This window comes from Rhinopithecus bieti, unplaced genomic scaffold (assembly GCF_001698545.2).
Source record: "Rhinopithecus bieti isolate Rb0 unplaced genomic scaffold, ASM169854v2 scaffold_4134, whole genome shotgun sequence".
In the NCBI taxonomy this organism is placed as follows: Eukaryota; Metazoa; Chordata; class Mammalia; order Primates; family Cercopithecidae; genus Rhinopithecus; species Rhinopithecus bieti.
Window position 1 is genome coordinate 119595 of NW_016804265.1, and position 22918 is coordinate 142512.

At 41.2% G+C, this 22918-nt stretch overlaps 1 protein-coding gene across 1 annotated transcript in view; it reads left to right on the plus strand.

The window, feature by feature from the left end:
* Window positions 1-22918, plus strand: part of REPS2 (RALBP1 associated Eps domain containing 2) — a 208626-nt gene that overhangs the window by 79364 nt on the left and 106344 nt on the right. Inside the window, 1 exon segment of the mRNA XM_017867491.1 lies at window positions 11679-11835. Coding sequence (XP_017722980.1) covers window positions 11679-11835 — 157 coding nt within the window.

The window sequence follows — 22918 nt, forward strand, 5'->3', positions numbered from 1 at the left end:
AAAAATAATGTAAAATATTTCATTAATAGTTTTTAATGTTGATTGCATGTTGAAATGATAATACTGGGTTAAAATAGATTATTAAAATTTTGCCATTAAAAATGTTTTGACATAGAAATTTTTAAATTGTGATAGAATACAAATAAAATTTCCCATCTTAACTATTTTAAATGTATAATTCAGTAATATGTAAATATAATCACATTGTTGTGTAACTAGTTTCTAGAACCTTTTCACCTCACCTTACAAAATGGAAACTCTGTATTCATTAATATTCATTAAACACCTTCCCATTTTCTTTTTTCTACCCAGTTCCTGGCAACTGACCCCCCCCTTTTTTTTTTTTGTGAGTGCAGTAACGCGATCATGGCTTACTGCTACCTCCGCCTCCCAGGCTCAAGAGATTCTCGTGCCTCAGCCTCCCGAGTAGCTGGGATTGCAGGCGCATGCACCACTACACCTAGCTAATTTTTGTATTTTTAGTAGAGATGGGGTTTTGTCATGTTGGCCGGGCTGGTCTTGAACTCCTGGCCTCAAGTGATCCGCCCACCTCAGCCTCCCAAAGTGCTGGGATTACAAGCATGAACCACTGCACCTGGCCTGCCCATCTACTTTTCTGCTTCCACGAGTTTGACTACTCTTGATGCCTCATATAAGTGAAACCACACAGTACTTGTCTTTTCGTGACCAGCTTATTTCACTTCCTTTTTTTAAAAAAATGTGACTCATTCTTTTTTGGCAGATAACGTTGAAACACTGTGAACAACTGCTGCCATTTTGATGGAACATGAGTTCTCTTCCCAGTACCCTCCACTCCGTATCGTCTAGCTAAAGAGGCTTAATGTCACTTGCCATTTATTATTGCATTTATGCTGTTTACATTTTTTCTAATGGATTGAGGAAATTGAGGTATTTCTTTTTTTCTTTTCTTTTTTGAGTGACAGGGTCACCCAGGCTGGAGTGCAGTGACATGATGCAGCCTTGAACTCTTGGACTCAAGGGATCTTCCTGCCTCAGGCTCCTGAGTAGCTGGGACTACAGGCATATGCCACCATGCCCAGCTGATTTTTTAATTTTTTTTTTTAACAGATGGGGTCTTACTGTGTTGTCCAGGCTGGTCTCAAACTGCTAGGGTCAAGTGATCCTCCCACCTCGGTCTCCCAAAGTACTGGGATTACAGGCATGAGCCACCACTCCCAGCCTAAAGTATTCCTAATATATCTGTATCTCTATCAAATATGGGAAAACAAAGGATTTTTCTGTTTTGTAGAGGGTCAAGTGTTTAAAAGGAGCAGGCATAATTTTCTTTATGGAAGGGAAAAATAGTCATTTATATTTAATATACAAAGCATTTCTATGTTCAAAGAATGTAACCTAAGATACCATTATGAAACAAATTGTCATCTTGGATGGCCACTCTCATTGTCTCTTCAGACCCTCTGAACATTTAGTTTGAACTCTTACTTTGTTTGCTGTGTGTTAATTCAATTCAGTTTGGGAGACAAGATTCTAACCAATGACTATAAATAGATCTTCTTCTTGACAGAATCATTGTATAGCAGATACTTTATTGATTATTTTTTTCAGTGTCTCACTATCAAATTTTGTGACTAGGAAGAACACTCAGCTGAGTATGGTGACTCATGGTTGTAATCCCAGCACTTTAGGAGGCCAAGGCGGGAGGATTGCTTGAGCTCAGGAATTTGAGACCTGTCTGGCCAATATAGCAAGACCCCATCTCTATGAAAAATAAAAAAAGAAATTAGCCGGCATGGTGGCAAGCACCTGTAGTCCCAGCTACTCGGGAGGCTGAGGCAGGAGGATCAGTTGAGTCTGGGAGTTCAAGGCTGCAGTGAACTATGTTAGTGCCACTGCACTTAGTCTGAGAGACAGACTTTGTCTCAAAAAAACAAAAACCAAAAAAAAAAAAATTCAGACTGAAAATTTACAAATTGCTTTTACCTTTCACTTCTTAAAAGCTTGTATCAGTTTAAGGAAAATGGCACCTTCATGAAAGTTTTCCGTGATAAGAATATTATTATGTATGGTTACAATTCTGTTAAGTGAGAGTTGCTTAGAACCACATGACCAAAGAAAGTATGAGATAAATTCAGCTGTTTTGTCTTTTGCTGTTTGGTGGCTGTCTGGGGTAGAGAGGTGGTTTTCTAGGCACAGTTCTAAATAAGTGCCATAGACAGGGTGGAAGAATGTGTGAAGTGACAGTATCCTAGACGATATCTGAGATCCCTACTTAAGTCCTATTAATTGATATTCATAATTCAGTTAGTGTATTCCATTGCTCCTTGGAGGTATCTGTTGAATGCCAGTAAGACACTGGTCAGGGAGCTTATAAATACTGAGCATTTATTTCTTTTCTCCCTCAAGAAGTACTTGGAAGTAGAGTCATCCTCTTATGGGCAGATCAGGCTGCAAATTATTTTATGTGATCTTGTTTCATCTTTTTAGATCCTTTTTCCAGACAGAGCTGGAGCACATACCTGAGACCTTAACCATAGGATTAGCTTATATTTGATTTACTAAGAATCTAGAGTTTCTTTTCTCTTGCTTTTGAAGCCCATTCCTGCTTTGAGTGCTGGAGAGCTGCCTGAGGTTGGGAAACATTAAGATTGGTTACTCTATTTATGTCTCTTGGGCCCTTGGCTGATTGATCACACAGGGATTTGTCATATTGCCTGTTTCTTTTTTTCTTTTTTTTTCTGGGACAGAATTTTGCTCTTGTTGCCCAGGCTGGAGTGTAGTGGCATGATCTTGGCTCACTGCAACCTCTACCTCCTGGGTTTAAGCAATTCTCCTGCCTCAGCCTCCCAAGTAGCTGGGATTACAGGCGCCTGCCGCCATGCCTGGCTAATTTTTGGTATTTTTAGTAGAGACTGGGTTTTACCAGGTTGGGCAGGTTAGTTTCGAACTCCTGACCTCAGGAGATCCACCCACCTTCGCCTCCCGAAGTGCTGGGATTATAGGCGTGAGTGAGCCTATACTGTGCCCGGCCACCTGCTTCTTTGAATCAAATGTGGACATAGCAACTAAAAATAAACATCATGTGGATGTTAGAGAACCAGGGGCCTTCTTTGCCTGGGGAGCTCTAGGATACTTGCTTGCTGTTGCTAAGATGTTTTCTGGCCTTAGCACAGCATCAGTCATTGAAAGTACAGCTGTGTTTTTGGAATAGCGTGATGATGGAAGTGCAAAGGCACACTGATGAGTATTATCCTGAACAATGGATACAGATGCAAATCATTATGCATAATCCATAGTGTCCCCATTTTTGTAGGGTTTTGTGCTACGTGATTGTGTGTGATTTGATGTGCTGAGAACTAGAAGTGTGCCAAAGTATCATTTCCGCTTTCAGAATAGTTTTGTTAGAATTTTGAAAGATAAGTAAATATACCAGACCGTTGCATTTCAACTCTTTGTAGCATTTTGAATGGCTAATGGTTTTGACAGTAGAATGTGGCTGAATGATATAGATTGATTGCTCTGACTTGATATTGTGGCTGAATGATAGATTGATTGCTCTGTCTTGATATTGTTTTCCTTATTCCATTATGAAAAGACAACCAGAGATTGGATGTGAAAATTCCTTAAAGAATTACATAGGGTGAGAAACTGTTCTACCCACTACGTTTGCCCTAGAAACAAGAGACTTTTCTGTAGAGCACTGGTTAAGAACCAGCTTGCCTGCATTCAAACCTTGGCTCTGCCACAGATGAGTTGTGTGATCTTGGGGACATTACTTAGCTCCTTTATGACTGTTTCCACTTTTGTAATGGTGGGGGTGGTAATGATAGTTTCATCGTACAGAGTTGTTGCGAGGATTAAATGAGTTAATATTTGGAAATCTTTCATACTGTGCCTGGCATATTTAAGCACTATGTGAATTTTACCTGCCACCATTTGTCACTTATTATTGTATTATATAATGTCATATCCTTTTTCTTGGTTGTTGAAGGATGAAATGGGAGATCAGTCCCAAATCTGAATTTATTCTGTGATTTGGCAACATTGAAAACTGTTAAACCAGAATACTTTGGTTAAACCATAGCATTTTAAAAATCATGACATTATTATAGGGGTACTCATTGTTTCTAAATCTAAATTTATATTTAGTGCTCTGGAATTTTTCCTCAAAAATGATTTCCCTTTTGGCCATCGAGGTTCCCCTTTTTTCGTTTTTAAATAGAAGTCTGACTGGAGCTTCTCTGATTTCTGGTCCTAAAGAATTGCCCTCTGCCTCGCTTTATGATGTCAAAGAATGATGGTGAGATACGATTTGGGAACCCAGCTGAGCTGCATGGAACTAAGGTTCAGATTCCATATTTAACTACAGAAAAAAATTCCTTCAAAAGAATGGACGATGAGGATAAACAGGTAAACATTTTAATCAGACATGTTCATTTGATTCTGACCATGAAACCGCATGTAACAGGGCCTCGTATCTACTCTTCAGCTTCCAGCAAATCTCACCATCTGGAACCCAATTACAGACTTGGAAATGAGCCAGTAAAGTTTTCTCTTAGCAAAAAGGAGAGACTGACACATATGAATCACCACCAGCCACTTAAGGGCCCTTTAGAGCCTCCTTTAAAGTAGAATTGTGTCTAAAATAAGGCTACCAATTTAATACATTTATTGATTTCACTAGGTCAGTGGTTTTCTGAATGGATTCTTGGAAATGTAACTTCCAGGAGTTTTTAATGGGTTCTCTTCTACAAAAAGAAGTCTGTGGAAAAGGTTTCTCCTATTATAATAAATGTGTTTGGAGAATGCTGCTTCATATTCCCTTGTTGAGGGAAGAACTAAATCCTCAGTCTTGGAAATTTGTAGTGCACATTAGCACGGTAAAGGTCCTGAGAAGTTCTGCAGTGAAGAGACCTGGAAATCTGTGTTTACTAAACTTTTTTCACCAGGAAATTCTTTCTTGGGGAACATATTTGGAATACTATCTTGGGAAATGCTGCCATTACCCATTTAGCAGGTTTGGAACCAGAATAGGGAGGATAGGCTTTTAAAATTAGACTACTAATTGCAATAGTCAGATGATGATTGGTGGAGACAACAGTATAAAATCTCAGAAGAGTGGGCCTCTCCAGAAGAAGTAGTCTACACATTAGTGTACCCTGCAGACATCAAGCTACAGCTCATACTTCCAGCAAAGATACTGAATCATGCAGATAAGTCAAATTATGTTCAACATAGTGTCTTCTATAAGGTAAATAAATTTATTATATCATAGGAACACTTGAGGCTGGGCACGGTGGCTCACGCCTGTAATCCCAGCACTTGAGAGGCCAAGGTGGGTTTATCACAAGAGGTCAGGAGTTCAAGACCAGCCTGGCCAACGTGGCAAAACCCTGTCTCTATTAAAAATACAAAAATTAGCCGGGCGTGGTGGCATGCGCCTGTTGTCCCAGCTACTTGGAAGGCCGAGGCAGGAGAATGGCTTGAATCCGGGAGGCGGAGGTTGCAGTGAGCCGAGATCACATTGCTGCACTCTCTAGCCTGGGCCACAGAGCAAGACTGTGTCTCAAAAAAATAAATAAATAAATAAATAAAACATTTATTTGAGCAAAGAATGAGTTGAGAATCACATAGTCTTCAGAACCAGTGGAGGTTCAGACAGATCAGCTCTGTAAGGTGGGCAGGCAGCATTTATAGACAGAAAATGGAAGTAAGGTACAGAACCAGCTTGATTGGTTACAGTTCCGAGTTTGCTTTATTTGTGCATACTCTGATCAGTTGGCCTGTGATTGACTGAACCTAAGCTGCTGTGATTGGCTGGGACTCAGTGAATTGTTCCAAAAGTATACTCCCAAATTAAGCTTTCAGTTTGTACATGTAATAAGTTAGGTAGCAGTTCTTTATACAGGGAGCAGGTACAGAGGTAACCTCAAGACAAATTTAGTTTAACAATATATATGCACTAAGTTCCTAATTACAACAAAAAAGCTAACATGTAATAACTGTTTGCCTTCGTAAATTACTGTTAAAAACAGTTTTTTTGTCTAGATTTTAAAAAATGTCCACTCACCAGCCAGTGTTTCCCAAGGCAATAGAAACAGAACTCAGAAGAAGGTTGCACTTAGATTCGCTGAGAACAGCATCACTGTGTGCAGCGGGAGCAATCACCACGAACTCACGCAGCCCATACCTTAAAAAAAAGAATTAACTGCATTAAACAGGGGAAACCTCAGAACAAAAATCCATTACTTGAAAAACACAAAAAAATTTCCTTACAGAAAATTTAACAAGTCAGGTTCAAACTACAGGTGTTTCTTTTAATGGCAACCAAACCTACAAGAACTCAATTTTAAGAAGCACTTCTATCATCCACCTACTAGTTCCCCTCTATTCTTTACAAATTAGAAACAATTAGAAACAATCTGCTGAAATCTAAATTTGATTCAGCTAAAACAGGCTCAGATATATTTGCATGCCCATCTCTCTGTGTGTGTGTGTGTGTGTGTCTGTGTGTGTGTGAGAGAGACAGACTTTTTCCGCTTTGCCTACTTTATGTTGTATACTCATGTGTTTACTAACAAGTTGATCACACGGGTGTATTCATAAGACCACTGTAATACTGATGTCATTGTTGCTGCTTGAGAAAAAAGGTCAACAGCTGATTCCTTAAACAACTGTCACAGAATGGCTGGGCTGAGAACGCTGCCCAGAGCCCTGCAGCTGGTGGGAGAGGTGTCTGGTAGGAGAGGTGTGAGTGGGAGAGGCGTCTGATGCCTCGACCTGCTGCTTCACATCTCTCACTCGAGTTTCTTCTGGTTTCATACTGTTTAACCCCTCTGTGCTTTAGCAGCTGTGACCTTGACTTCATTGCTTCATCCAGTGCAGGTCTGAGTTATTGAAGACACCAAAGTGTTTCCCTTTCAGCTGGAAAACCAGGCAGGTTTACATATGGGTTTCAGTGTATTTGCCTTTGAACCCTTAACTAAACTTCAGCGTTTTGGCTGGTGTTGAATATCTTTAGCTGGGGTGACCTCGGACGGTGCTACGGTTTACCGTCTCCAGCTTCCGCCTTTCCAGAAACCCTTGTGGAAGGCAGTGTCGGCTGCAGGTTTTATCATCATGTTGCAGTTTGAGGTCACCACTATTTGGGGGACAAGCTTGCGTCCTGCTGAGGGGCAGGGTTTTCAGCAGAGGGTCAGTGGTGGGGCTGAGCCATGTGGAGGTGGCCCCAGGGGTCGTATGGCCATGCGCATGGCCATGCTCTAACACATTCCGTGTGGCCTGCTCAGAGTTGGATGCCACCTTTGGGCAAGGTTTACAGTCTATTTTCTGAAGTTTTAAGTATTTTAAGAGGTATTGAGACTAATGAATATAATAGTTCAGTAATTTAAATGTTTGTTTTTAATGGAAGGATTTTTATTAAAAAGAAGCTAATTGACATGGAAATGTCAGTGAAATTTCTTACCTGCAAAGAAAGTGAATATTTTGTATTTAAGTAAANATTTTATATTCTCAAGCAAGGTTTTTTTAAAAAATAGATTTAAACATATTTGAGTAATGTTTCATCTCCTGTCCTAGAAATTAGTTCATCTTTAGACTTTTAAACAACTAGATGATTTAATCTTTCATACACAGATTTTATTGAATAGAACATACCATGTTAAGGGCTTGTATTTTTTTGGAAATGTTATTCCTTTCTGCAAACACACCGAAGATATTTATATAGTAACTGCTTTAATGAAATTTCTTAAGAAATATAACCGCAAAAGCAAAAGAGTTGATCCAGCCTTTGAAGACTGAGCACATAAATGAAAATATATAGGTCCTGTGCTTTGGAATAAGGATAAAGGAAATGCTAGGGGTAGCATTTTGCTGAGGGGTATGTAGCGTGCACAGTTGTGGGGTTGCCTCCTTGCTCACATTTATGCTCTGCTGGCCTCGTTAGGTAGTAAAAAAACGTTAGTTCTGAGGATGACTTGCAGAGTTGGCTGCTCAGATTGCAGTACCTAAAGCACTGGAAATTCACTGCAGCATCTTGTCCTCCTGGGGTTCAGACTCCTAATTTAAGATATGACCAATTTATAAAGATATTCTAGAATTGGATATCTGAAACTGCCCCCCCCCCCGTTTTATTTTGTGGGCGGTGGCCCCAAATGACCCAGTTTCTGCAGGTTTTTTACTGCATTAAAAATAGTGGTGACTTTTAGAGGGACACGAAAATAAAACTGCGTGCTAGGCTGAATAAAGAGAGGCTGTAATCTTGCAGAGAGAAGCAGGCGTGACATAGTGGCAATAGCTTTTGATTGGAAGCAGAAGGTTTATGGGTTTCTATGACTAGCTGTAGAACTTTGGGCAGGCCATTGAACATCTCTGAACCATGATTACCTTTTCTCTCTTATAATGGAGTAACAGTATTCTAGAGGGGTATTAGAGGATCAAGTGAGAATGTGAGTAAAGTCCTATGCATGCGCAAGATGACGTTGATAATGGATGGTAACAAAAAAATCACTGTCCTGTAACTTGAATATTGCAGTGGGGTTAGAAACTAAATGGAACTGAGAATTCTTCATTTTCCTCTTATAGTTTCCCCTGTCTGATTTCCCTATTTTCAGGAGTGGTTTTTTTTTTTTTTTTTTTTTTTTCTTTTCCTATTTCTAATCTTATTTGGGGTTTGGAAGTTAGTTTTTAATTCACAGGTCAAACTGTTTTTGTTCTACTGAGTCAGCCTGTCAGCAAGTTCTACTTTGGTATTCGTTATAAAACGTTTCTGTACCTCCTACTTAATGTCCCATTCCCTCCTCATTCCATACAAATTGGGCTTCCATTCGCCCAGTGGTAATGAAGCAGCTTGCTTCTCTCCATCTTTCTTGACTCTCAGCAGCCTGTGCCAAAGCTGTCCATGCCTTCATTTCTTTTCATACTTTTTAAAAAGTGAGGTAAAGTATACATATGATAAAATGTACACATTTTACTTGTTTATTTTTGAGACAGGGTCTCACTTTGTCACTCAGGCTGGAGTGCACTGGTGCGATCACGGCACACTGTAGCCTTGATCTCCTAGGTTTGGGTGATCCTCCCTCCTCAGCCTCCTGAGTTGTTGGGATTACAGACATGTGCCACCACACCGGGCTAATTTTCTTTTTGTATTTTTTGTAGAGATAGTGTTTCGCCATGTTGCCCCGGCTGGTCTCGAGCCCCTGGACTCAAGCGATCTGCTCTCTTGTCCTCCCAAAGTACTGGGATTACAGGTGTGAGCCACAGTGCCTGGCCATGCACATGTTTTATTTTATTTATTTATTTATTTATTTATTTATTTTTTCATGCACATGTTTTAAATCTTCAACTTGAGTTTTAGCAAATGGATAGGCCCATGTAGCTACCACTTCGATCAATAATTGAACATATCCATTATGCCAGAGATGACCCTCTCCAGTCACTCTCTGCCCCCTAACGCAGTCACTGTTCTGATTTTCATCACTATCATTAGTTTTGCTTCTTCCAGAACTTCATACGAATGAAAACACACAGAATGACTGACTGTACTCATAAATGTTTGCCATCTTTCCTTCAGCGTAATGGTTGAAATTTATCTGTATTGTTGTATCAGTAGTTCATTCCTTTTTATTATTTAGTAGTGGGATCTATTGTGTGAATGCATCACAATTCGATGATCTATTCTCCTGCTGCTGGACATTTGAGTTGTTTCCAGTGTTTGGCTATTATGAATAAGGATACTATGAACATTCGTGTATGAGTCCTTCTGTGACATATGCTGTCATTTCCCTGGCTCCTAGGAATAGAGTTGCTCAGTTTTAGGGTAGTTGTATATGAAACTGCCAAAGAGTTCTGGTTTGACACTGAACTTCAGGGTGATGAAATCTTTAGGTTTTTTTTTTTTTTTTTTTTTTTTCACACCTCTCCTTGGAGAAAGATGGTGCTTCCAGTTCTTATTAAACCTCTTGTAAGGGGATCAAAGAATTATTTGTTTTGCATTGTATTACATGCTTGGGGTTTCATTTGGGAAGAAAGAGAGTTGAGTAATAGCTACTTTTTAACCTCCTGAATTCAGATCCAATTGAGGAAGGAGCCAGAAGTCAGACAGTTGACGGCCTGAATATCAGCTTTATTACTGATATAGCTGATCAGAGCACATGTCTTAGATTTGTGACCAGATGGGCTTTAGACACTCACCTTTCCAGTCACAGGCAGGCTTGGCCATCCCAGGTTTCCCACACAAGTAGGAAGAGAAAATCTGCCTCTCCAAAAATGGCCCCCATGCAGCTGAGTCTTCATCCAAGCCCTACTGATGAGACAGTTCTGTCTCTTCCAAGAGAAGGCTCTTGTAGGTGAGGGATGGAAGCCAAGGGCCAGATGGTAGCTTGTTCCCCCATGTGTCTCCCCTGGAAGTAGAAGTAGAAGCTCTTATGGGAAGCAGAGGCACGTGGGATTTACTTCCTAAGGAAAGCTCATGACCGCTATCACCCCAACCATGCCACAGTTCATTGTGTTTCAAACCTTTTGGCAGAGCGCAATTGGTATTAGTGGTTTAATCCAGTGCTCCATCAACACGGAATGATTTTAAAAGTCCTACTTCTCAGAAGACAATGGCAGCCTACCTGCTGAGACTTACTTTTTAAGATTTGGATTGTGTGCTCTCTATGTTTGTTTATTTTGCACTTTTTATATTTGCATTCATTCTTAGCAGGTTCTGAAAATCTACTTAATGGGTTGCCAGGCAATTGTTTTGCTATTTTAATGTGTGTTAATACATTGTAACGTTTGTGTTCCAGTTACTAGGAAGAAATACAGAAAGCAGATGTGAGCCCAAGAGTGATGTATCATTCTTGATGTGCTATTGTTGTACCTTCTTTATTTTAAAAAGAGCAAGCTATGTTAAACATGAGGTCATAACAGGCTGCTCTGCTCTCTACCTAATTTTATTTGTGAGTAAGCTACAGAAATAAAACATTTTACTTATTTATATATTTTCAAAAACTTGAACTATTAACCTATAGAGATGAGAAATAATTTCAACTTGGGTGATCATTTCTGCTTTCTGTTGGAGCTGCATACTACCTGGTTATGTTTAACTGTCTCCCTGCCATATTGGTAAGGTCATTATTAAGTCTTCTGGAAATAAAAGGAGGGAAAACATACATTCGTTTTTGTGGCTTAAAAAGTTACTTTAAAGGCAGCAAAATAGTTTTTTTAAAGTTTGGTTATTGAATAGTAGAATAATAAATATAAAATATATTCATTTTTGTAGTTTTTTCTACATGATTTTACATTCTGTTTGATTTATTTTTCAAAAATAATGTTGATTCTTAGTGTTCAAAATGCACATTAGTTTTCTTCTTGGAGAAGTAGATGATCAATGGAAGACATTTACATAGGGGGATATGTAGAATTTACCTCATATTTAGAATTTGAACACTTACAACACTTTTCTAGCTATTGTTGCTTTCTATCCCAATTGAAGTTCTCACTGTTCCACCTTCACAATTTATTCCTAATCTTAACCCAATGTAAGTATTTTTCTGCTTATCATGAATTGGTTGAATGTCTTTAGATTGTTTAGTGAAATTGTGCCAAAGAGAATCAGGGGTTGTCAGTCCTAGATGGCCCTATGAGTATATACTCATGATTCTGTTACCAGTTCTTTCTTGAAAAGCAGAGGCTGTATCAGTTTGAATGTGAAGTCGTAATTTTTGGATGGAATCTTTGCATACCATGCTGACTTTCCTTTCTGCTGTTTCAGCTCCTTATGAAGCTAGGCAGCCGCTTGTCCAGCCAGAGGGATCCTCATCAGGGGGCCCAGGAACCAAGCCCCTTCGGCATCAGGCTTCCCTTATCCGGGTAAGTGATGATGCAGGGTTATGCCAGTGGGACAGTAGAGTCAAGCTTTGGACTTCAGAGACATGGCTTTTTGATGGACCTTTTTTTTCACTGAAAGGAAGATATGAAACTGCTCCTTCATGCAAATATTGCATGTCTTGTTTGGTTGCTTGTATAAATTCCTAATTCTTTTCTACTGTGTATGTTTCTATGCCTTCTCAGTGTCTCTAGAATAAATTAGGCTGCTTCTTGATCTTTAGTATATCTAAAATGTCCCTCTGCCTTTACCTGTCTAGTCATTAGCCACTGCCTTCAGGAGAGCTTCACTTTTTCTAAAGCAGCCCGTCTTGTCTCTGCCTTATTTTTTATTATTACTCATTTAATGTATGGTTAACTGTTTTCCATTTGTTTTGTGCCTCTAATTACATGGTAAACTTTTGGAAGGCAGAGGTAGTTCTGTATTCTCTCTCAGTGCCTAGACCAAGAGAACAGTTATTGTGCAAGTGGCAGCAGCTACTGTTTCCTTATGTAATAAATGCGAAAGAAAGATTATGGCAAAAGCTTCTGGCTATACCACAGCTTAGACAATTTCAGCTTCCCTTTCTGCAGTGTTTTCCTTTGGATAAAGAGCTCTTATTTTGTTCTCTGTCTGCAGCTGTTGCCTTGTGTAGTGTCTCTGGGTCCTGTGCTGGGAAGTTATATTCTCAAAGAAGGGTGTCTGTGTGTGTGTGTGTGTGTGTGTGTGTGTGTGTGTGTGTACATGCACGCGGGTGTGCAGGTTTACTATTTGACACTAAAGACAAGAGGAAGTGGGGTGGTTTGTATAACATTTCAGTCATCTAACTCGGGAAGAAGCAACATTTTTGCACAGGCACTTCTACTCAGAATAGAAGGGTGGTGTCAGACACTCCCATAAAGACGTGGGCTGCTAGTTTGGAACAGAATGAACCAAGTCTTAAGAAGATCCAGGAGTCCATGGAATGCCTTCTGGGGATGGGGCACTGTGCTAGACAGGGCGCAGAGCTTGATCTTCTAAGGTGGGGCTCTGTGTACAAGTCATTTCTTAAAGATAATAATTTAGCCATAGGCTATTTTTTATATTTAATGCTTCCCACAACCATAAGATCTAGTTACTGCTGCTTCTAATAGTGCAAGTGAGTTGACTGTGGTTGAGAGAGGTCGAATAGCTGGTCCAAGGTTTCATTCATAACTAGTCAGTGGCAGAGCCAGAATTTGAATCCAGGCCTGTCCAATGTCAAAACCTGCTCCTTTCATTACTTTGGCCTACATTAGAGTCCCATATTACAAGAAGGCTAGGTTCTAGAGTTGGTACATAAAGAAACATTGGGTGTAGTAAAAAAATACTCTTGAAAAATCCCTTATTGGTACCACATTGGAGAACCAATATGCCATTTGCTCCCAGGGCCAGTACAGCTCAGTTTTATCCCCAATTTGGAAAAGACACTTGTTTCTTCAGCTGAGCTCCAGATGTAGTAGTTGGCTGTGTTTAGAGATCCTGTGGTACAAAAATATGTGCCTTTAAACACGAGAATCACACCCACTGTGGAGTGAGGTTTACGTTAGAAAAGGTATCAGTAGGACTGGGATTTATCCCTAAGCTCTCCAAAATGTGGCTGTGCAGGTTCCTACAGAGTGTGTCCTGGGTCTACAGAGGCCAGATCCTGAATGGTTAGGATGATAGTCAAACTACCAGTGCATACTGAGCTTTACGGCAGTGTGACTGGGCTAACCAAACCCTTTCTACCTAGCCCCCTGGATGGCATGGGCATGGATGCTCATTTGGATTGGCACCCTGTGGCTTCTCTTCTAATGTCCACGTTCCCTTTTCTGCTGACAAACAGACTTTGGGAGCCCTTCACTCAACTGATACTTAGTGAACACCTATTAAGTGCCAGGCACTGTGTTGAGAATACAGAAATGATGCATAACACTAACAATTTCTGCCCTCATGGAGCTACTGGAGAGATGGTCATTAACCAAACCACCACCAAGTAAATATATAATTATGATATGGGTTATCAGTAGGAATTACACTATACTTTGAGGATGAAAATGGGCGTGGGGTATGACCTAGCCTTGAGGGGCAGGGGCTGATCAAAGAAGGCTTCTGGTGGGGGGGCAACATTTGAGTTATGAGAAGGGTACATAGGTGTTACCCAGGTGATGGGGTGGGAGTGCGGGAGCAGGTGAGAAGATGGAGGGAACCACATATACAAAGACATTTCCTATGGGTTTGGCATTTTATGGACATTATCTCTTTCAGCGCCCACAGCTAGCTTATGAAGTAATTAGTGTTGTTATCCCATTATTCAGATGACAAAACCTGAGATTTAGAGACCTTACTTGATTTGCCCACGTTCACAGCTAGGAAGTGGCAGGGCTGGAGTTCAAACACTGGACACGATTCCTCAGTCCCTGGCTCAGGAACCAGATGGATGGTCGTGTCACCTGTTGAGTTAGGAAGCCCTAGATGAAACACTGGCACTGGGGAAAGATCACAAGTTCAGTGTTTGATGTCAGGAACTGAGGTTTTGAGATAGTCCAGAGAAGTTGTTGAAGAACTGGTAAATTACATGGGTCTGGAGCTTGGGAGCGAGCTTAGGCTGGACATAGGTATTTGGCAGCAATTGGCTATCAGAAGGTCTCATGGTATGTTACAGAAAAAACCAGGCAGGTGCTCGCCCAAGTCCAACAAAACTCTGTGTGACCTTGGGCAAGTTACTTCTCTTTTCTGTAATACAAATGACTTTGAATGGATTTAACAGCCCATTGTAACAATCAGCAACAGACCGATTCTCTTAATGTGTCTGTGGTTTGCATGGCTGATGTGTTTTTCTTTCCTCTGTTCTTAGGTTTCCTTCTTATGCCTGTTAACTTGGTTTGGCTGGACTCCATGTTCCAGAAAGCAAAATGCCAACCTGAATTAGTCATGTAGATGAGGGGATTTGAAGTGAAGGTTCTTGGTGATAAGGGATTAGTGTTTACTGGGCATAGTGGTAGGCCTAGGCTGGGGTGACTAATTCCCCTCATGTTGCCACGTTAATGTGCCGATGGCAACCTTCTTTCTCTTCTAACTAGTTCTCTGGCCTTGTATCCCAGTTCTTACTGCCTGATTACAAGGGGGCATGTCCTTTGGGTCCTGGGGGAAGCCTTTAGGGACTCCCAGCCAGTGCTGTTGCAACCCATGGTGTTGGCATTTTAGAGGTGCTTATGCCAATCCAGTGCCTAAACATTGGCATGATTTGTCTTTTTGCTTACTATTTTTAGGAATTTCACTTTTGTTCGGGTGTTGGATTTTTTTCCCTTTGAAATTTCAGACAGTAAGCATATCCTATGTTGGTGGATGGTTGATAGTGCTTTGTAAAGAAATTATAAGACTTATTTTCTGCTTCGTCTGTTATCACATGTTTAGAGGTTGTTTTGTGGTTTGTTTTTCACAAATTACCCTCAACATCTAGATAGTGTAGTCGTTTGTAATTTTGCTGGCAAAAGATTTAGAATTGCACCCTTTACTCCTTCTGTTCTCGACTGCCTCTGTTTCTGCAAGGGTTGTGAGAAACTTTATGTTAAGCCCTTGTCTTTATTGTTTCCTTGGCGGCTGTGGACACTGACCACCTTCTCGATATGCTCTCATCATTTGGTGTCCATTATGCCTGCTCTCCTGGTTTTCCTCCTGCTTCTATTGCTGCCCCTGCCTCATTTTTTTCAATCCTCCTTCCTCTGCCCTCTGCTTGTTATGCTGGAGAACCCTGGGCCCACTTCTCACTCTACTTACTCTTTAGCTATGTGGATGCTGTTGACCACATAGCACCATCTGCCAGACATCTTCACTCTAATGTTCCACTGTCACTTTCAGCTGACATGTCTTTCTCATAAAATCAGCTTTCACCCTTCCACTCCTAGCTCTACCCACCCATCAGCACAGGCCAGAATGCTGGTCATTGTCTTTGACTTCTCTCTTTCCTTATGCCTGCTCAGTCCCCAAGTCCTGACCATACCACTTTTCAAATAGCTTGTGTCTGTCCATCCCTCTGTGCTTCTTTGTTCAGGTCATTATCCTTTTCACTGACTGTATTGTATCAGCCTCTCTCTCTTCTTACTTCCACTTTTGCCTTCTCCCAATTCATTATTCTTGTTGCACACATAAACAATCTTAAAAACACAAATCTGATCATCTTGCTGACTTGATTGAAGCCTGTCCCTCTCTGCTCATGGCTCTTAACATGTCAGCCATGTTGCTCTCTGGCCCTCACCTACCTCTTCAGCCACAGCAGCTCACTGCCACTCTCCCTCCACTCTTTGGCCATTTCCAGGATGGTCAGTGTTCTCTGCGTGGGAGCCTTACTCTTCACCCTCACTTTTGCCTTCTTTGTTTTTTCCTTTGTCTCAATTCATCTATACTTTTTTCTCCATTGAGAATGTGAAACGTAAGTGTTTTCTGATATTTTCTTGTATATGCGATGTTTCCTTTTTTTCATTCTTAAAAAGAAAAAGATCCATTGCTCGTCAGCTCATTTATGTGTGAAACTCAGCCAGAGGGATGGGTGTCTGATCATTATTGGTTTCCCATCTCAGAGCCAACCAGGGTTGCCTGTTTCTTTTGTATCATTCTAGGAACATTTTACGCATGTACATGCAAATATAGGTATTCATATATATTAATATGTGTGTGTGTGTGTGTGTGTGCATGCACTGTCTGTCTGTCTATCTATCTAGCTAGCTAGCTAGCTAGCTAATCTGTATTTTTTGAGACGGAGTCTTGCTCTGTTGCCCAGGCTGGGGTGCAGTGGCGCAATCTCGGCTCACTGCAAGCTCTGCCTTCCAGGTTCATGCCATTCTCCTGCCTCAGCCTCCCGAGTAACTGGGACTACAGGCGTCTGCCACCACCCCCAGCTAATTTTTTGTATTTTTAGTAGAGACGGGGTTTCACCATGTTAGCCAGGATGGTCTGGATCTCCTGACCTCGTGATCCACTCGCCTCGGCCTCCCAAAGTGCTGGGATTACAGGCGTGAGCCACCACACCCGGCTACATATATATATATATTTTTAGACGGAGTTTCGTTCTTGTTGCCCAGGCTGGAGTGCAATGGCACCATCTCGGCTCACTGCAACCTCCACTTCCCGGGTTCACGTGATTCTCCTGCCTCAGCCTCCCAAGTAGCTGGGATTACAGGCATTCTCCACCACTCCCAGCTAATTTTGTATTTTAGTAGAGACGGGGTTTCTCCATGTTGGTCAGGCTGGTCTGGAACTCCTGACCTCAGGTGATCTGCCCGCCTCAGCCTCCCAAAGTGGTGCAATATATTTTTACCTGACTTTAGGGAGACAGGTTTGGCAAATGAAATATCCTTCCAGCTAGATCGCACTAGAAAAAATTATCTTTTATTTAAAACCAAAACACACTCACTCTTCAAACCCTCAGGATACTGTTGTGATATTTTCTTTGCTTTTTGGAGGGATGAAAAGTAACAGTTTTCTAGAACATATTCTCGACACTCACTACTCTTCTTCAGAGATGAAAAAATGACCAATAGAGTTTAGAGACCTCTGTAACTCTGCCATTCCTCAGGGGGCTTATCTATATTTTTGGTGTAAGTTTTCTAATGATCAGGTAGGGGAGGGGATGTTAGGCATTGTTAGCCGGCACCATATTCATCTCAAAGTGCATAACTTGAAACATGTTTATTTAACTTAGTTATCTCCTTTCCTCCCTCACTTTCTCTTCATCTCAGTTTCTTGCTGTACCTCCTCCCCTAGATATAACTGCAGGTATTTATGGCTAGAAGCAGGTGATCTCTACTCCTTGGGTCCTCTTGGAACCCAAGAGAAAAGGCAAGTATGTTAAAGATGATTAAAGAAATGAATATTCCTGAGGCTCTGTTGGAGTGGTGTTGGCCTGAGTCAGAAGATAATTGATAGTCACCACAAATAAATTGTTCATTCTGAGAGCTTTAATGAAAACAGCAGGAAATAGCCTTTTGGAGAGGCTGACATCGCACCGAGAGATCTTCTTGTGGCATGAAAGATATTTTATGGGTAGACTGAACCAGGATGCAAGGAGGATAAGGATAGCGGAGGAGTGAGAATGACTGATGGGTTGGGATGGGCTTGAATGAGATGGGTTAGAGTCGAGTCATGAGAGAGTTGGTCATCTGAGTTTGGAAGAAGAATGAAGCAGGTAAACAAGCGGGGCATACTGGGTACGGTCTTGGCCACTCTGGTTGTCTAACCTAATACTCAGTCCAGGGAATTGACCCATGAAGCAGGTCAGGACCACCCGGGTTCTTTTGGGGTTCAAGAATTATTTACCAAGGCATTACTTGGTAAGTAAGTGTTCATATGAATGTGTGTGAGCTCTCAAACAAACTTGTTCTTCAGAGCAATTACAGATTTTAAAAATTTGTCAAACATTCAACAGATACAAAAGAGCACAGTGAAAAGTATCCCTACCATTTCCCCCCTCAGCCACTCATCCCAGGGGCAACTGATATGACCCATTTATTTTGTATAGTTCTATACAAAGCATTTATATAATATTGTATATGAATATCTTATTTATATACAAGTGAAAATAGGTATTATACATATAATTACGTAATATATGCAAAGCACAGTTATACTTTTTTACACATATGGTGGCACACTCTACGTCTAACATGCATTTAGCACTAACAATAAGCTTTATTAACGTTCTATAGCAGCACATAAAGTACTTCCTCATCTTTTTGTTTTTTACAAATGCATAGTATTTCCTTGCCTGCTCTTGCGTAAATCATTTAGCTAGCCCCTTTTGATTGATATCTCGTACTTGCAATCACTGCATTGTTTGCAGATATATGGGGGACCAATTCCTAGAAATTGATTTGGTGAAAATGCCTATATATTTGTAATTTTTGATAATGACTTTCAAATTGGAAGTATAGCAGCTTGTGTACTTGCCAACAATATATGAAAACGTCTATTTTCTCATACCTTTGTGAACACAATGTGCTAACAAATTTATGGGTCTTTGCCAATCTGATAGGTGAAAAATGATAGCTCACTGTAGTTTAATTAGCATATCTCTTTATTAGTGAAGTGAAATATCTTAAGTTTATGAGTCGCTTGTATTTCCTTTTCTGTGAACTATTGATTCATATCCAGTGCCCCTTTTTCTTTTGAGTATTGGTTTGTCATTCTTAATGGCATGAAACCAGAAACTGATCTGTCTTTTCCTTTGGATCAGAGATATACTGGAGTGTGTGTGGAAGATTGCTCCCTGACTGGTGAGAGGAGATGCTGGCACCTGAGGCTCTTGAAGGAGTTATGGACCCCAGCTGCTTCCTAGTTCTGGAGAACCCCAGGCCTGCCTGCAATGGGGATTTCTTGTTTATAAGGTCATGACAATAAAGTTGAATTACTTAGTTTATGCGTAGAGATTAGGGCTAAAAAAAGTCCTTTGTTGTTAGAGATGGTAAATGTCAACACTGTGTGTATGTGTTGACCTCTCAGTATTGCTTAGACAGCTAAATTCTGTTCCTTTCACTGAAATGGGAGGGAGGAGGAGACAGAGGTAGAGATATAGATAGAGGGAGAGAGTGTGAGTGTGTGTTAGGAAGAGTGAGTTTGATGCATTTTCTAGGTATGTATGTGCCTTATTCTTGAGATCTTCTTTCACCAAATTCATTCCCCATTTTATTTGAGACCCCAGCTGGACTTTTACACCATCTCCTAAGGGGTCAAAGGTTAACATGTCCTCCAGGTGTCCTACTTCACTGAGTCTCCTGTAGAACCCACATATACCTGAACGGACACTATTGCCACGAGGAGGTCCTATTTTTTCATAGCCTCCAGTCGCCTGCTTACTTATTTTCTTCACCTGCTTGTAGTTCTCTTTCTGATTTTCTAGCCCTTAACTTTTGAGGAAGGAAACATTTAATCTTAACTGATACTGAAGTTTATTTTCTCAGTGCAGATCTTTTCTACTTGTTTCTTTTGTCCTTTTCTATTTATTTATTTATTTACTGAGATGGGGTCTTGCTCTGTCACCCAGGCTGCAGTGCAGTGGTGCGATCTCGGCTGACTACAACTTCTGCCTCCCAGGTTCAAGCAATTCTTCTGCCTCAGCTTCCCGAGTAGCTGGGACTACAGGCATGCGCCACTGCACCCAGCTATTTTTTTGTATATATTTCTTTTAGTAGAGACGGGGTTTCACCATGTTGGCCAGGGTGGTCTTGAACTCCTGACCTCAGGTGATTCACCCACCTCAGCCTCCCAAAGTACTAGGATTACAGGCATGAGCCACCATGCCTGGCCTCTACCTGTTTCTTAGTGTATTCCTCAGGCGCTCACTGTGTACCCACACTTCTTGACAATAAAAGAGATGTGTAGTCAATTTAGCCTCCCAGATGTAGCTGAAAACACTGGGTTGAACCCCTGATTCCAGGCAGTACTTTGTAAATCTGGAAAGGATAGTAGCTTATTCCCCAGGACCTTTTGGTCTCAGTTATATGCCAGGCTATGGATATGGAAGACTTCTTTACAACTGGCACCATTTTAGCCCCTGGGCCCATCAGTCTTTCCCTTGATCTCAGGCGAGCAGGGGGTGTCATGCTCCCAGTTGCCTATCCCAACAATAATCACTACTGACTGAGATGCTTCTTTGGTCCCAGTGCTGTGCTGGCCCTTTTCAGTCCTCCCAACAATCTCACAAGGTAGGTATTACATCTTCCATTTGTCCATTTGGAAATACTTAAGTGGCTTCCATGAGTCAGCCACCATGCCAGGGGTACATTGAGAACTACACATACAGCCTCTTGCTCTCTAGGTGCTTGCAGTCAAAAAGGGGAGGTAGATTTGAATCAAACGATCCCACCTATGCATGTGGAATTAAAAACTGACAATTGCCCTAAAGGCCTTGAAGCATGGTACCATGTAGCAAAGGAATCCAGCCTATAGCTAGAAAGTGAGATAAGGCTCCATTAACAAAGTATCTGTTGAACTGAGCTGTGAAGGATGAATGGGAGTTAACCAGGCAAAGGAAGGATGGTACTGGGAGGTGAGGAGATGAGTGGAGCATTTTCTGTAGAGGTAAGAGCCTGGACAAAGGGCACACCTTGATCAAGGTTCTTAATTATGGACACCAGAATCTCCTTTGGCTAGTTGAAGCAAATAGTGATTTTTAATAAGGGATTTGGACAGCCTGCTAACTCTTTGGAAGGGCTGAAGATACAGACCCTATTCTGAGTTTGCAAGAACAATCTCCAAAACCTCACAGCAGAGCTGGGCTGCTGAGAGAGCTTTGCCTCTGCCACAATCAGAAAGCAACAGCATTGGGAAACTGCTGCCCTAGTGTCAGCTCCAACCAGATCCACACTACACACAACCTTGGCAGCCAAATGAAAGCTTTGTTCCCTGCCTATAACTTGGGTCTGCATCAGTCTTCTGTGGGTGTATTTGTTGAGTGGAACCTAAGTCCTATTTGGAATTGTAGCAGCAAAGGTGTTTCAACAGTGGAGTTTTTAGCTAGCCAGCTTGTGCAGTGCTGGGACTTACGCTGAGGGGTGGAATGGACGTTGAGTGACCCAGTCTCTACCATATTTCTCGTGGAGAGCAGATACATTTGAAGAACTGAAAGAAGGCAACTATGGCTAGAGCCTGGAGTGGGAGGGAGATGAGGTCGGAGAGGGAGGCAGGGCCCTGTGGGCTATGTGACTGCCTTGCAGGTGGGAGCTGATGGCTCAGAAGTTAATTTACTGGTTAATATGTGACCATGCCAGATTGGAACCCAAGTCTATCTGCCTCTGGAACCTGTACTCTTTTTGTACCTCCAGTCAGTAGCCTCATTCTCCAAAGCATTCTCGAATTCTGTCCGAGTTGTGGATGCGTCTGTTTCCCATCTGAACTCAGGCTGCCTTGAGTGTGAAGGGGAGAACGTAGTGAAGAGACAGGCAGCCTTGGCCTGACCAGCAAAGACGAGGGTGGGAACGTCATTGCTTCGTTAATGGAAGTCTGCAGCCTTGTCAGAGTCTCCTCTTACTGCTGATTTCTCATTTTTCTTGGCTTTCTCCTCTAAGCAGAGCACAAAATCCTGATAACAGTGAAGGAAAAATGCCCTTCTGGAACAGCAGATCTTGGCCCCTGAGGGAAGAATTGGAGGCAGTGGTTACTAATGAGCATTTCTTATGTTAATCAAAATACTGTTAGCGCCACATACTGCAATCACAGTAAAATGATTAAATACCTGGAATGTATGGCTATCTCTAGGATTCTTCTGTGATGACGTGCCAGATGCTTACGTGCAAAAATTATGTGAGAAATAAAATGGTGCTCTGTCAGTATGATTTAATAGTTCGCCAGCCAAAATCTAAACTAGATGATGGGGAGGAGGGTGTAATACAGCATAGTCATAGCTCAAGCACAGATCCTCAATCTGCAAAATTGCAGCAATGATTTAGGCATTGCAGTGAGGTTCTTTTTGTAAAAAATGTTCTATTTTTACAGGATGGATGAACAGATAGAGATAACTATAGAGCTTGATGATCAAGAGTACATACTTTGGACCCAGTTTGTATTCTGGCTCTGCCATTTGCCATAGGTGTGTGGTCTTGGTAAATTACTTCCCTTACCTAATCCTCAGTTTCCTATTCTGCAAAATGGGAATTACCAGATTTACCTCTCAGGGTTGTGAAGATGAAAATTGATTGTGTGCATTTAGGTACTTACAGTGCCTGGCACTTAGCAAAGCAATGAATACTTGTTACCTGACATTCTTCTATGTCTAAGTGATAGTTTAAAAAAGTATAGCTTATTGTAATAAGCAGAAACTGTGTTGCACATTAGGCTCAGAGAGATTCCTACAGTTTGGCAGTCAACCTTCTGAACTATTGAAATTAGATCCCTAAGTAAGTTTGGTAATATGTGATTAAAGGCATCTTTGTGGGTTTATTTCCCTGAAGAAACAGATAAGGTTAAATTTTTCCGTTGGGACTTAATTTGAACTAACTTTTCTACAGACAAAACCAAATTATTTATCACAACTTCCTGTGAACCTATAATTATTTTGAAATAAAGACTAGAAAGAAGGAATTTTTTTTTTTTTTT